Consider the following 16,403-nt stretch of genomic DNA (forward strand, 5'->3'; position numbering starts at 1 on the left):
AAATTTTCACCAACTAAAAATAACGGATTGTATTGTGCCGTGAAAAAAAGTATGTACCACCTTTTGATTTCTGTGTTTCTTGCATATCATTTACACATCTTTCCGATCAATAACCCAATTTTAAAATCACACCGGGACAACGTCCTCGGAGTTTACAAAAATGTATCTTAATAGTCTCATGCGCTAACTCTACGCATGAAAAAATAACCAGGAAACAGTAAAAGGTGGACTTTATACTCGCATGTGTATTTTGATGCATATCATTGCCTAGGAGACATTGTCACGGTTGCCCATTGCCCCCAACTGGCCCCACCTGTTTTGCGCCAGCTGCGGCTCGTTGACTGATTGGCTTCCCTCCTATTTAAGCTCAGTGCTCTCACTCACCGTTTGTCAGTCCGTCAACAAACCTCTGCACCTGCAAGACGTGTGTTTTGACTCTGTTCGGTATCCCGCTTGTGTATCCTGTCCGGTATCGATACCATCTAACTCGCCCTTTTTGATATTTGACTTCAGTTTCCAGTGTTTGGTATCGATCCCGTCTGTCTTGTCCTGTCTGATACCTCTCTACAATCTCCAGTGTCAGGTATCATTCCCTTCTGTCTCGTCCTGTTTGATATCGGTCTCCAGTGTCAAGTACCGTTCCCGTCTATCTCGTTCTGTTTATATTGGTCTCCAGTGTCTGGTATCGATCCCGTCTGTCTGGCCCTGTCTGATACCTTGCTACAATCTCAAGTATCGGGTATCGTCCCGGTCTGTCTCGTCCTGTTTGATATCAAACGCCGGTCTCCAGTGTCTGGTATTGATCCCGTCTGTCACGTCCTGTCTGATATCTGTCTCCAGTCTCCTGTATCTGAAATCAACTATGTCTGTCCCGTCCTGTCCGATATCGACCCCATCTGTCCGGTATCTGCTCGTGTAACTGGTATCGATCTCATCGGCCTCTAGCTTCTTGTTGTTCCACGCCAGACTTCTGCCTTCCTTCTTCAGCCCAGCGATTGCCGAATATCTGGCGTTTGTGTTAACGTGCACGACTGCCCCATTCCCGTAAAATAAATCTTGTGTGAGAAACGTTACGCATCTGGGTCCTCCTCCTGTTCTGCTTCTGACAGACATAAAGAAAAGCTTAAGGACATTTCTTCTTACCAGCGTTAAGGGATAAAAAGCATTACAGCTCTATTGTCGCTAATGGTAGAAATATGGTAAAGGACTTCTAACACCCAAATCCGTTAAAATCGTGAATTCTATTTCCGGGCCAGATGTACTCATGAAAAGAACCACATCTTGCTCGCTAGCCATATGTTACTGCCACCTAATCTACCAGATTCACTCTTAATGAAAAAAAAAAAAAAAACATGACTTAAAACAAAAAAATATATTATCTAAGTCCCAGTTAAAAGCCGATTGAGCTGCCTGATGTTTTTATGTTCCGTTTGAACTTTACGTCAGCTGTCCGCCGACGTCAGCATCACTTAAACACATGTAAAGACGCACCGCGGGCGCTCTTTTATCCTGACCTTCATTAAACTAAATAAATTGTAAAACGTTTGAGATGTAAAAGGTCAGGGCTGGAACGAGAACGAAACAGACGAATCCTTCTGTCAAAGGACATTTGCTTTGTTGGAAAGCGTGATGTGTCTTTGAGTTTGGAGCGCCCTTGCTGCCGTCACGCTCGCATTACTTTGCATGTGACAGATTCCATACAAGTGACACATTCTGCACAGCAGCCGATCCCACCAAGGATATTCTTACTGTGCCTTTTATAATGTGCCTTGTATAATTCACCACTAGAGAGTGTTTTAGTTAGAATGGAGCTGAAACATGTATATGCGAAGAAGATGAAAGCCTGAAAGATACCTTTTGGCAAAATTCAAAAGCCTACTTTCATATTTTTTGTGTGAGCATAAATAAATATCAGCCGGCAATAGGACATGAAAACTGGTGGTAAACTGTACAAGACAACAAAATATAAAGCGAGTTGGCTACCCTGAAGCAGCTGAATGAGTGAATATCTGGAGTTTGTCAGAGTAGAATTTCGCGAGATTGAGTCGGAAAAAACAGGACAAAATATCCTTCTATAACAAAAACTAGCATCATGTTTTACACAAAAAAACCGGTTCTCGTAAAAAGCAAAATACTTGATAGTGTCTTTGGCCCTAAAGAAATGTAGGCCAAAAACTAGTTTCTTTTTAAAGGCTAAATATTGATGTTGCCTTCTTCTGCTTAAAACGAGTGTTGTCGTGTTCTTCTATGCTAAAAACTAGCGCCTTTGTTTTGTTCTATGCTGAAAAACTAGTGTTGTCTTCTTTCTTGGCAGGAACTAAATCTTGTCTTGTAACATCAAAACATGGTTCGTGTAAATTAACAAATAATGGAGTCGCCTTTTCCTGATCAACCCAGTGTTGTCGTCTTCTCTTCTATGCCAAAATGAACGTTTTCATCTTTTCACGGTTCATCTTTTACTGAGCTGAAAAAAGGGGGGGCTTTTTGTCTCATCTTCTTTGAAAGGAATTTTATCTTCTATGACAAAAAAGAGCCGCTTCTTAAACGATTAATACTATTTTTTTCTCTTCTGCACTAATCTGGAGTTGTTTTGTTCTCCCGTGCTACAAACGTTTTTTTTCTTTAACTACACACAAAAAAATAATCACTATACCTTTTAATTTTACCTGAGTAGATTTGTAAAGAGGAAACTGTACTCTTACTCTGCTACATTGAAGCCGTTACTTATGATGATCTGATTGAATGGTTGTTTTAAAAAATAAAACAATAAATAAAACAATAAATAAAACGTTGCTACAGTTACTTAATACTTGAGTTTTTTTGTTTGTTGTTTTTTTTTTCCAAAAAGTACTTTTTTACTTTTACTCAAGTAATTACATGGATGAAAATGGTTACTTCTACTTTAGTCATATCATTCTGAAGTAACAGTACTTTTAAGTCTTCTATAACATCAAGAACATGTGAGACACAATCATGAAGTAGAACTATCAATCCATTATCTGCACTGCCTATCCTCAGTACCTATCTTCAAGCAGTGGGCAGGGCACACCCTGAACCGGTTGCCAGCCAGTCACTGGGCACACAGAGACAGACAATTCCCTTACTCATTCTCACATAGGGACAGTTTGAACTGGCCAAATTACCTGCAAGCATGTTTTGGAATGTGGGAGGAAACTGGAGCACCCGGTGAAAACCCATGCAAGCACAGGAAGCACATGCAAACCCCGCACAGGAAGGCTGGTTACTGCATTTGATCACATGACCTCAGACCTGTGCAGCGGGCGCGCTAACCTCTCAACCACTGTGTCTCCTAAATCTAGAATCTTGTTCATGTAAAAACTAGCTTCTTTTTAAAAAGTCTAAAAATATGTGGGGCCTTCTTTTCCACTAAACTAGTGTTTTTGTCTTTTCTACACCAAAAACTATTATTTTCCGCTTTGTCTAAGCTGAAAATGAGTGTTTCGTCAGAAATTAAGAGGCTTTTATGATAAAACTAGCTTCTTCTCAAAGGAAGAACACTAGGTTTGTCGTCTTGTGAGCTTAACTAGTGTTGTTGTGTTGCCCTATATAAAAACGTGTTTTTTGTCTTTTTCATCACTAATATTAAGTGTCATCTTCTTTCTATAGCAAACCCTAACATCTTGTTCAATGCAAACCAGTTTATTTTTAAATGGCAAATACTAAGGTTATGTAATAATGTCGTAATAAGTGCTTATAAGATAAAACAACTTTCTTACCGCGCCATTGTCGGTGGATCTTCTTTCTGGGTGACGTCCTCCTCCACACTGTAGTCCAGCACAGATCCCACGCCGAAGGCCAGGTTCTTCTGGACCAGCGGCCTGATGGCCCGGTGATCCTCCCCGGCTACAAACTGTCCGTAAAAGGTCATCTTCATCAGCTGATCAAAAGCTTTCTGACCCAGCACCTTCTTCCCGAAATCCATTATCTGAGCACAGATGATGAAACCGGAGAGCCATCATGAATCATTTAATCACATCTGGCCTGCTGGGTTGCAGAGAACCGCAGTCTATCCTGCGTTTTTTTTTTCTTCTTTCCTCCTCCTCTTCACTGTTAATTGAATATTCTAACAGTGTGGGTGCTTCTGACGCCTATCAGGGATATTTGACAACACTTGGATGACGGAAGGCGCGACGGCGCTCACGTCAGTCACAATGTCCCTCCAGCAGCATGTTTTGAAAGGTTGTGACAAGAGTAGTTGCGAAATACTTTTTAAAGCAGCGGTAGTCACTTTTATAAGGAATGGAAAAGTCTTGGCAAGTTTCAAGGTAGAAGATCCACTAAAACAGGGACGAGGAAAAAAATTGAACTCCAGTAAAGCAAGAGGTGATAAGGGATAAAAGCTTCTTGATACATTATATAACAATAGCTCATGAATGCAGAATAATGCAGACGGCATATGAATACCTTCCGGGATGGTCTCCAGATTTCCTCTGACCCTGAACACATCTTAAGCTAGCTCAGAAATTAAACTGAATCCCTTCTGCTCTGTTGGCGGACTTCCAGTTTGCACAAACCTTTCAATGGCACTGAAGTTAATTCAGAAAATAGTTTCTAAATAGTTGCGCCTGTTGCTAACAACGTGAAAATACTGAATATTACAGATGTCGTCAATGATAATTAGACTGAATATTAGTTCCGAATAGTCACGGATTCCGATATCACTTGGGGTGGGTGAGTTCTGATACAAAGTAGTTGCTAATAATGTGAAATATTGGTGAATATTGATGCAAAGTATGGTAGCTAATATGAATAATCCCTTAACCCCCAGGGTTCTCAGGGCACCACTTCATGTGGGGTGTCTTGTGCTAGTACAGCCTGGTAGCACCCAAATCAAGGGAAAATAAATGCCACTTTTCCTTCCAGTCAGTAACAATAAAGCCCAAATTTGGCTATTTGCTGGATTAAAAAAGTCTACATTTTTAGAACACTCTTTAAAAACTTCCTGATCTGTTGTTTTAAACGTTAAGTTTTAGGATAATATATTTTTATATTTGTTATCATTATGAATTCGAGGAAAATACACAATTTCACTAAAAAATAATCAAATTGTTCAAAACAATTAATTACACTAGTGTCAGGACAGACCAGAACAGAGCAGGAGACCCCAGAGCGTTCGTTACAAGTCTTTTATTTGGGGAAGCGTACAGGGTTAGCGGGAGACGCGATGACCGTCGAACGTCAGCAGCAACGCCGTGAAGACAACTTCGGGACACGTAGCCAATCGTAGCGTGGGACGGAAGCAGGTCGAGTTTACCGGGACTGGAGAGAAGATCGTAGCGTGGAACGGAAGCAGGTCGGATCGGAGGCAGGCAGAATCAGGTAAACAAGTCAAAAATACACAGGAAAATCAGGAGAGTCAACTCAGAAGAGTCGGACTCAGGGGGGTCGGATTCAGAAGAGTCGGTCTGGCAGGCCGGGGAGATTCAGAAGAGTCGGTCTGGCAGGCCGGGGAGTCGGTCTGGCAGGCCGGGGAGTCGGTCTGGCAGGCCGGGGAGTCGAACAGGCAGGCCGGGGAGTCGAACAGGCAGGCCGGGGAGTCGAACAGGCAAGCAGCGGAGTCGGACTGGCAGGCGTCAAATCCTCCCGGGACCGCATTCGAGGCACAGCATATCCTGCGCTGAATGAATTAGCCAATTTCGCCACGTCGGAAATGACCTGCCGAACTGCACATTCTAAAGAGGAATTGCGCTGCTGATTCAGGCTTTCATAGTGGTCAGGGGGCAAATGTACGAACGCGGGGTCCATTCTGGTCGGAGGATTCTGTCAGGACGGACCAGAACAGAGCAGGAGACCCCAGAGCGTTCGTTACAAGTCTTTTATTTGGGGAAGCGTACAGGGTTAGCGGGAGACGCGATGACCGTCGAACGTCAGCAGCAACGCCGTGAAGACAACTTCGGGACACGTAGCCAATCGTAGCGTGGGACGGAAGCAGGTCGAGTTTACCGGGACTGGAGAGAAGATCGTAGCGTGGAACGGAAGCAGGTCGGATCGGAGGCAGGCAGAATCAGGTAAACAAGTCAAAAATACACAGGAAAATCAGGCGAGTCAAACGGGGTAAAAAAGTAATCCTCCGACAAAGAGTTCTCCGCGTAACGCGTTTAAAAAGGGAGCATTAACCAATCAGGAAGCACATTCCAGCGCGCCACCTGATTACCCCAGGTGGCTCCACTTGGGTAATCATGACAACTAGAGTCCGTAACGATCGTGTAGCCAAAATTCAGCTTTCTGCTGGAACAAACTTTTTCAAATTTATTCACGCCTTAAAAAAAAAAATACTAATAATGAGCAGCTGTAAGACTTAAAGTAATAAAATTCCCTTTAAAGGGACTGTGTGTATTATTTAGCACTTTCAAGAGGTAAAATATTTATTCTTTATAGAATGGTTTAAATATTAAGCTAAAATATATGTAATACATATAACCATGCATTTTTTAAAACGACATGAACTTTAGAAATTTGCATTTATTTGACATAACATGCGCCTTGCATTAGTTGTAGGTTCTTTTGCTGCTTCGGATAGCGGAAAGAAACAAAAACTTGCGACAAGCTTGGCAAAATATAAGAAAAAAATTGTGCAGTGGGGTAACTTTGAGTTTCTGTAGTTTGTATTCCTCCCTGCGATATTTAGCACTTGTTTTCAGTTGCAATGCACACTACAGCGACATCTAGTGGTCAGATAATACACACTCTCCCTGTAATGCTCACTTAGTTGCATTTTGAATAAAATCCAAAACGCTTCTATTCTGTAGATTTTTCTTCAATAAAATAAAATCCATATCTCTGAAAGTTTACGCTGTATGTGTGTTTTCCATGTTCTACATGTGTAAACACACTTTATTAGTCTTTTATGTGGTTAAAATTGGGACCTGTCGTCCCGTATTCGCAGGGAATTATCGTTATTATTAGCATGATTTTGCCAAGACAAAGGCCCACAGATTACGCCACTGACTTTTGGGTCTGGACCCACGTGTTGAGAAACGCTGCTTTGAAGCGCCTCATTGCCCAGAGACAAGATATTGTTTTTGCTTCTAAAATATGTAATCACATGTAAGCGTAGAAAAATTCTGGACCTTCACTTTTGTGGGTTAAATGTTCGGAAATCAGACGAACCAAGAAATCTACAGTATGGACGGAAGCGCACGAAGGTGATGTTGATGCTATTCTTTCCGTTTAACGGTGAAGACAAACGAGAGCAACATGTGAAGGAACCGGGCCGCCGGCTTGACTGGAAAAACAAGCTGTAATTTGAGAGGTGGGTGTAACATGCTAGCCTGAGGTCCACACGCAACCTGGAGTTGTTTTTGCTCGTCCCACGTTTGAAAATAATTGCTTCAAACGAGGTCTTGTGTTCCTTTTGATTATTTCGTTGTATTCACGTCTGAGGAACTGTTACATCATCTATTCTGACACTGTCTTGTCTCAATGGGAACTTTAAGTGCAAAGCTTTTATGCATCCACCCATCCATTATCTGCACCACTTATCTTCAGTAGGGTCGCAGGGGTGCTGGAGCCCATCCCAGCTATCTGCGGGTAGTAGGTAGGGGACACCCAGAACTGGTTGCCAGTCAGTCACAGGGAACACAAACAGACCACTCACTCACTCACTCATTCACACCTAGGGACAATTAGAACGGGACAATTAACCTGACATGCATGTTTTTGGAATGTGGGAGTAAACTGGGGTGACCGGAAGAAACCCACGCAAGCATGGGGAGGGGGAGGACATGCAAACTCCACACATGGAGGCTGGTTGCCGGCCAGTCGCAGGGCGCACAGAGATAGACAACTCACTCGCTCATTCACACCGAACTTCTGGCCAATTAACCTGACTTTTTTTTCTATGTGGGAGGAAACCGGAGTGCCCAGACGATAGCACAGGGAGAACATGCAAACTCCGCGCATGAAGGCTGGTAGCTGGATTTGATCCCATGACCTCAGAACTGTGCCGCGGACACGCTAACCCCTCAGCCGCTGTGCCACCCAAAGCCGTTATTTGACTGTTTATTAAGTACAAAGTGAATAAGCAACATCTAATAAAGGTTAGTTTTCATGGTCTATGGGCAATAGTGCATTGAATGATGTCATTAAGTGTTTGGTTGTGGACATCATACATACAGTGCCCAGCTCCCCAAAAATCTGCCAGGCTGGTGGTGATATGAGGGAGAAGGACGAATCGAGATGATTCACCAGACCAGTGTCTGGACCTGAAGCATGTCAAAATTTGCTGGCCAGCAGGCGGAGATGGGAAGCTGCATCGTTGAGGTCATGGTCTTCTTGGACAATTTTACAGGCTCGAGGCGTTGTTGCTATCATGCACTTTCTGGACATTTTTTTACATATTACCAATGTTTTAAATTGATGTTTACTATAATCAGTGTGTTACCCAATGCTAAATCTATTGCACCCTGGTCATCTTGGAGAGGGTTTACCATTTCTGAGGACCCTTCTCAAGTTTTCTTATTTTCTTCATCCTGAGGTTTTTGAGTCTTTCCTACCCCGTGTGTTGGTTTATGATCAGTATACTTGTAACCTTTGAATTCCTTTGAGACATTTTGTGATTAAGGGCTAGACAAATCAATAAAACTTGACTTGACTTCTGTCAGACTTTTAGCCAGATTGCTGCATTTCAGGTTCCAAACTCAAAGCTAAAAAACTGAAAATATATTCTAAGAATCCACAACATGTGAGACAAAATGGTGAAGTGGAACCAAATAATTTAAACATTTCATATTATATACACAACAAAGAAAAGAAGTCTTGCAAAAATATTGGCCCCCTGTTCTCTCAGCTCAGCCAACTGACTCCAGATATTCCCTAGTGACTTCTGAATAATCCAACGTTGACCTAAATGACTATCAGTGACAAACGGAGAGCAGTTTGAATGCACCTGCTCTGTGACGGACTCAGAAGTCTGTAAAAGGGAACACTTGAGAGCAGACAGTATTATGAAGACCAAAGAATATACAGGCAGGTAGGGATAAAGTTATGGAAAAGTTAATATCAGGATTGGGATACAATACATTTCACCCCCTCCAAAAAGAAAACTATTCGGAGAAGCAACCAAGAGGCCCATTATCACATTGGATGACCTGGAGGTATACACAGCCAAGGTGGAACAATCTGTGCATGTTACAATTATTATTCTTACTCTGCAAAATTCTGCAGTTTGTGGAAGAGTGGCAAAAAGAAAGCCCCTTTTGAAAGAATATCTTAAAAGGTCCCATATGGCATTTGCAAGAAGCCATATGAGAGATGTCTTCTGGTCAATGAGACCAAAATGGAACTTTTTGGGCAGAATGCAAAGCATTATGTTTGGCGTAAAAATGACATTGCACGTCACCCTGAAAACACCATCCCCACTGTTAAACATGTTGTGACAGCATCATGCTCTGGGGTTACTTTTCTTTGTAAGGGATTGGGAAGCTGGTTCGAGTTGATGGTAAGATAGATGGAGAAAAATGCAGGGAGATTCTGGCAGCAAATCTGTTGGACTCTGCAAGAGACCTGAGAATGGGGCGAATGTTCAACTTCCAACAGGACAACAACCCTAAACATAAAGCAAAATGTACAATGCAATGGTTTGAAACTAACAATATAAAGGTGTTGGAGGGGCCAGGCCAAAGTCTAGACCTCAATCCTATAAAGTTTGAAGTTTGAAGCCTAAAAAACTACAATATGTCAGAAACTTTTTGAGGGGGCACATGTTTGCAAGGCAGTGTAATATAGCAATCAAACCAAAATGTTCTGAATCATACACCTTTAAATTAACAGTGTATTATAATTCACAACTAGAGGTTGAATGGAGCTGAGATGTAAGCATTTGAAAAAAAAAAACATTGGAAACTCAAATATTACCACTTTGCAAAATCCAGCAGGCTACTTCACAATTGTCTGGTATGAGCTGAGATGAATTTCAGCCAGCAACAGTAAATACAAGTTAGTGTTAATTCCCATGAGCAACGAAAAAAGACAGAGCAAGCTGGATACACCCGGAGCAGCTGAAAAGAGTGAATTGCTGGAGTTGGTCAAAGCTGGTGAAAGAGACTAGCTATAAGCTAGTAGAAGAAGCTATTAACAAAGCAAGGAAAAGATTACACTGGTCTTTGCATGACCATTTTCTTGGTTTCCTCCTGCTGAACTTTTTGTGTGTTCCCTTGCCCTCATGTAGGTTTCAGATCAGGGTATTCTAATAGTCTGTACAGCCCTTTGAGACTCCTTGTAATTAAGGGCTATACAAATAAAAATGACTTGAAAAATGACATCGGAGAAAGATGAGTGACAGTAAAGCACAAGGCAAGCTTTGTTTAACTGAACAAGCTAACAATAACAGCAGCAGCTAGGGGCAGCCCATATCCTGCGGCCAAGTGTCAAACATGAGTGGCTAGAGAAGATATCAATGGGGAAAAAAGTCAAAGATTGCTGTGGTACAGGACCCGGCGACATCAAATGCAGGACTTAGCAGTGGGATTTAAGTGGCCATTATGTGCTAAAAGCACCACCAGGACAAGCTACTTTGCAACTCCATAGGAGTAAGATGGAGGCCAAACATGTCTGTTTCTCCAAAGGAAATCTCAAGTTATGTTGTATGATTTCTGAACCTGCAATAAAAAAATTATGTTTATGAGATTGTTACTGTGTTTTTGCTTATTTCTTGAATCAACAGTATTTTAGTTAAAAAAAAATCAAGTATTTGAACACCAATAATGGTCGCTACGTAATTATACGCACTAGTGCTTGAAGTTTTTTTTGTTCGTTTGTTTTTGTGTGTTTTTTTTTTTAAGTTTGACGCATTTGTAACTTTAGGTTTAAAATAACCTTCACTCCACCAGTGTTATCCAGAACTGCATAATTCTATCACCCTGCTATGACTCTGGTGTGCGTTTTGAAAGAGTACAGTATGTTCCCTCTCTGGATGGCATGTTAATTTTCCATTGTTAGTTCTTGCTTCAGCCTGATAACTAATCTTGTTTTGTTTAGTGTACCCTTTATATTATGACTTTAAAGAATTAGAACTAGAAGTGTTTTCCGGGGGTCTGCTGCAGCTGTTGGCGGCTTATCTGGCAGTGAAAAGTGTGCTAAGAACCAGGGAGGTTCTGGTTGAACAGCACTGTACATACAGTACAAACTTACATACATAGTGTTTTGGTTCGACTTTAAATCTGCTCAATTGGTAAAAAGCTAAAAGTGGTTTGTATATTACAATGTTTTTGGGGAAATCTGTGAATAATTTATAAATGGTAAATGGTCTGCATTTATATAGCACTTTTCAAGTCAATGAAGACCTCCCAAAGCTTTACAATGTGCTTCACACTTACCCATTCACACACACTCACACACCAATTGGGGCCATGCAGCCATGCAAGGCGCCAACCTGCTTATTGGGGGCATTAGGGATTCAGTGTCTTGCCCAAGGACACTTCGACATATAACTCAGAGGAGCCGGGAATCGAACCTGCGAACTCTTGATCCCAAGACGTGCGCTCTACCTCCTGAGCTAATGCTAATGTGTTTTCCAGGAGGATACGGTGACGCTTTACACAACAACGCCACAATGACAGGCCACCGTAGCAGGCATGTTGGCGTCATTTTCACGCACTTGTTTTCCCTTCATTTATTGCATGCTCTATAGAGTCAGACTGCCAAGACACATGGCAATAGCAACAATTCCAAGCATTTCATCCAAAAATCAAGCACTTTCCTAAAGATTGTTTAAATCTAGGATTAAATCAATATACAATGTTTAATATATCTCTCAAACGGCTCACTTGCTTTTATTCATTATATTACGAATTATTATATTGTATAAAGAAGTTACGAAAAAAAGGAAGTATAAAAGGAGAAAATGAAACAGGTTTGTGGTTATCCCTTTAATCAGTACATTACCAACAATAATGTAAGGCAGAAAATGAATTAATAATTGGAATAAGAAAATGTATTATTCTACTTATGTATTTTTTCCTTCTACAGTGAACGTCCAAGCTACTTCATTTTTTAACTTTCTTTTAATAAACCTCATTCATGACGAGCAACAAAATGTTAATTAAAAATATATATATGATATAACGAAAACCCATGTACAATATAACATGTTAAATTACATAAATAAACACGTTTGAAAAAAAAAATGGTGTAAGATTATTTTTCATTTTGTAAGGGAAAATACGACAGTATGTAAAGGCATGGAGCCCTGGAGGTTGACCCATATGGGTTAGCACACAGGTGTCAAACATGCGTCCTACGGGCCAGATCAGGCCCACAAATGGTTTAAATTCGGACAGTGAGAGAAGCGCAAGAGGAAAATGAGCTGTAGTTTTAAATATTTCCACCAGATGTCACCAAAGCCAGTTAACACTTGCAAAACAATTGTGGTAGTATTTCTCTTCTTTTTTATTTATTTCTCCCTCTTTTTCTTTCTCCTGTTCACTCTCTCTTTCTCTCTCTTTTCTCTATTTCTCTCTCACTCTCTAACTCTTTCTTTTTCTCTGTCTTGCTCTCTTTCTATTTTCTCTCTCTAATTTACACTTTAATTCTCTTTCTTTCTATTTTTCTCTTTCTTTCTCACCCTCTTTCTTTCCCTTTATCGACCTCTCTCTCTCTCTTTCTCACTCTCTCTCTCTTACTCTCTCTCACCTCACTTTGTCTTTTTTTCCCCTGCTGACTCTTTTTCTTTATGTTGTATCACTTCTCTAGTCTTTTTTATCTTTCTATTTTTTTCTATATATTCTTTCCCCCCTTTTTCTCCATTCATATCTCTACTCTGCTCTCTCTTTTTCTCTCACTGTTACTCTGCCTCCCTTGTTCTCCCTATCTGTTTATCGCTCTCTCTTTCCCTCCCTCTCTTTCTCTGTCTTTTTCTTCCTCTCTCTTTCTCTAAAATGTACTAGTCCAGCCCCTGTGAGATTTTTTATAGCATTTGTGGCCCCCAGCTTAAGCGAGTTTGACACCCCTGGGTTAGGAAGAGATTACCTCTTGATTCTTATCGACCAGGAAATCAAAGGAGCACATCTTGAGGACCACCAAACTTCGGAGGAGCTCCAGCGAGTCCTTGCTCCTGTAAGCCTCTCTGGTCTGCTCAAAGTCCACAAATACCTCACTCTGGGCCAGTCCCGAACCGGTACCGCCTACCTCCGCGTCGCCTGTGTGTTGCCGTGCGGATGAGACGACGACGGGGGGCGACGGTCGACGGCCGCTTAGTAGCCGTCTGAGGGGCGCTTGGGCCCGCGCGCGCACGGCAGCCGTGCCCGACAACATGAGCAGTCACGGCGGTGTTAAGGTTGTCAAATTCCCCGGCGTGTTGTGGAGCGTTTACGGCACACGGGGGAGGCTCGCGGCTCTTATTTGTTTGAGTGGGAGTGTCAGGTTTAGGTCACGTTGTTTCCTTGACGTTTAGGAAATAATGCACCCGCCATTCGTAACGCACGTGACGTTATCGTTAGCTACGCTCAAGGGCAGTGGTTCTGAAGTGGTGGGTGGGGGACCAAAAGTGGGTCACGGAACTGTTTTCAGAGGGTCGCCGCCTTTGCCTGGGCAAAATAATGCTAAGAAATAAATAACCGAGGGTCATTAAAACTTCTTCACATTAAATGGTGATAATTCCATATTTTTTGTAGTTTTTTCCGGTAGTAGTATTTTTGTAGTATTACAATAATATTTTTGTAGTATTACTACATACCTGTCAACCTCCACGGCTCCATGCCCGTACAAACTGTCGTATTTTCCCTTACAAAATACAAAATAATCTTACACCATATTTTTTTTTCAAACGTGTTTATTTATGTAGTTTAACACGTTATAGTGTACAAGTGTTTCGTTATATCATATATATTGTTAATTAACATTTTGTTGTGGGATATTGAGTTGCTCGACACGAATGAGGTTTATTATTAAAAAAAAGTTCCAAAATTAAGTAGCTTGGACGTTCACTGTAGAAGGAAAAAATACATGCAAATATAATTAAGTAGAATCATACATTTTCTTATTCAAATTATTAATTCATTTTCTGCATTAAATTATTGTTGGTAATGTACAGATTAAAGGGATAACCACAAACCTATCTTTTTTAATTTTCTCCTTGTATACTTCCTTTTTTTCTTAACTTCTTTATACAACATAATGATTCGCTGTATAATGGATCAAAGCAAGTGAGCCGTTTGAGAGCCAGCTATCTTTATTGAGTTGAGCCGAAAAAGCCGGTTCTCTAACAAGAGACGGACTTCCTTTCACTACACAACTCGAACTTGTTTGACTTGATTAATTTGCCGTTTCGTGATAGTCGGTGTATACCGGATGGTACCCATAATTGACATATTAATGTTTTTCGGTACAGATTTTATTGTACGTCGTACACGTCTTGAAATGCGTAATAAACGTACTTTGTACGGCAAAAACGTACAGGTTGACAGGAATGAATACTACAAAAATACGGATACAGTGTACTACAGAAATGTTACAAAAATACATCCACACTTATAATTCAAAATACTACAAAAATACTACTATGGAAATACCATACTACAGAAATACTAGAACCCAGTTTTAAGGGAATCATCTCATTTAATTGATCAGGAATTATTTCATCGCGTGTGACAATGATATCTATATTCAGCACAAAAAACTGTTTGTTGCGTTATTATTTCTTGCGTTACCTTGGGTCAGACAAGGCATCACGCAGGGAAGACTTCATGGTCCATGAAACAAGCTGGAGTTTTCTCCCCTCTCTTTGGGAGACTGATCTTGCGGACTTCATGGCGGCTCAACAGAAAGGGACCGATCCTCGGCCCATCCAGGCCTCATGATTGGCAAGCAGAAGGATTCTTTGCTGAGGGGCCTGCTCTGGGTTCCGACCTTCTTTGTCCCCATTGTCTCAGGGGGGAAAGGCAGGAAGTACTTGGTGTCAGAATTTATATCCAAATATCTGGTACCAGTAGTTTTGAGTGGTATCAGTCAATCCAAAAGTCACAAATATCCCTTAATTGGAAATAGAGGGGCATAAGAAGGCATTTAAATATAAAAATCGACATCCAACTTCCTCGCCAACTTAATTAAATTTGTTTTTTTTCATGTATTTCCAGTTGGAGTGTAAATATTTCTACATTAATTTGCAGTCTAGACAGATACTGTACAAGTTGCCCTTAGGTTCAGCAATCCATGGTTCATTAAATCATTGCAGGTTTTATGGCTCACAAATGTGAAGTAGTATCCTTTTTGTTGATTCAAGGCAAATATTATTGTACTACAAACACAATTTCAATTAAAGAGTAAAAAAAATTATCTTGCCAGACAGGAATTAGTGCAAACATGAAAAGTTTAGCTCCTAACGCAGTTCACGAATTATGCCGAAATAGGCTCTGTTGCTACCCTAAAAACAGCTGAATGGCTCGCTTGCAACGGGTCATTGTGATTTTCTAGGAAATTTGAAACGTAACTGAGAGGATAAATATTTGACATGACTAATGTTTTTAAATGCATCATAAATTCTTCCACAATTATTGTTAAAAGTGGCATATACCAGCTCAGTAGCCTAGATGGTAGTGTGCCCGCTTTGAGACTGGGAGGTCGCTGGTTCGCGCCTCGACCGAGACATACCTAATTGGTATAATGGCGGCGCCCTCTGGCTGCGGCTGCATCGACCCGCTACAACGGGTCAGGTGTATCGACATTTCGTTCTGTGTACATTGTTACAAAGAATGACAATACAAAGGAAATTATTATTATTATTATTATATAATATAAAAGTGAATCACACAGAGGCCTGAGGCAAGGCAGGTCTTTTTGTTGTTGACTGAGCATATTTCAACCCTACTTCTCATAATTACAACCCGGTAATAATATAATAATCACATAGTAACAACATGGTAATTACATAAGTTGTTATTTTAGAACCGTATATTAAATTAATAACCCTTCGCACTTATCAGTGAAAAATAATAGCCCTCCATCTACATATGGTCGGTGACCCATGTGTAGGACGGTAGTTCTCAACTGAACTGACTTGAGGATCCACCATTCCACCCTAATGACAAGCTACAACCCTAATTTGAAAAAAATCGCCTCTCAAATGTAACCAATAAAGTGACTGAGCAGTTTAAAGCAGAGTTAGTAGAATTTATTTTCAAAAAACCAAATGACCAGTAAAACCAAAACAACTTCAAGTACCGTATATACCTCACATATAGGCCTACATCGTATATAAGTGACCCCCTAAAACTACTTTAAAATAGCCACATGCTAAAAGAAATAGAAAATAATATACCTAAACATTGATAATCATCTTTGCGTAGTTAATAAAGATTAATTTATTGGTAAAAGGCTAATTATTCAATCTGTTTAAACCATTCACTTTACCTTCCAGCAGTGCTTCATAGGCAGACCCTTGGACACCA

The 16,403-nt window shown here is 40.8% G+C and overlaps 1 protein-coding gene across 1 annotated transcript in view; it reads right to left on the reverse strand.

Moving 5' to 3' along the window:
• prodhb (proline dehydrogenase (oxidase) 1b) overlaps positions 1-13,428 on the reverse strand; it is a 35,185-nt gene extending 21,757 nt beyond the window's left edge. The window contains 2 exon segments of the mRNA XM_088335152.1: positions 3,727-3,946; positions 12,988-13,428. Of these exon segments, the coding sequence (XP_088191278.1) occupies positions 3,727-3,946; positions 12,988-13,272 (505 nt within the window). The 5' untranslated portion in view covers positions 13,273-13,428.
• Between the last annotated feature and the right edge of the window lie 2,975 nt (positions 13,429-16,403).

The sequence above is a fragment of the Urocampus carinirostris genome, chromosome 5, assembly GCF_059441175.1.
Source record: "Urocampus carinirostris isolate Australia breed hairy pipefish chromosome 5, RoL_Ucar_1.0, whole genome shotgun sequence".
Taxonomy (NCBI): domain Eukaryota; kingdom Metazoa; phylum Chordata; class Actinopteri; order Syngnathiformes; family Syngnathidae; genus Urocampus; species Urocampus carinirostris.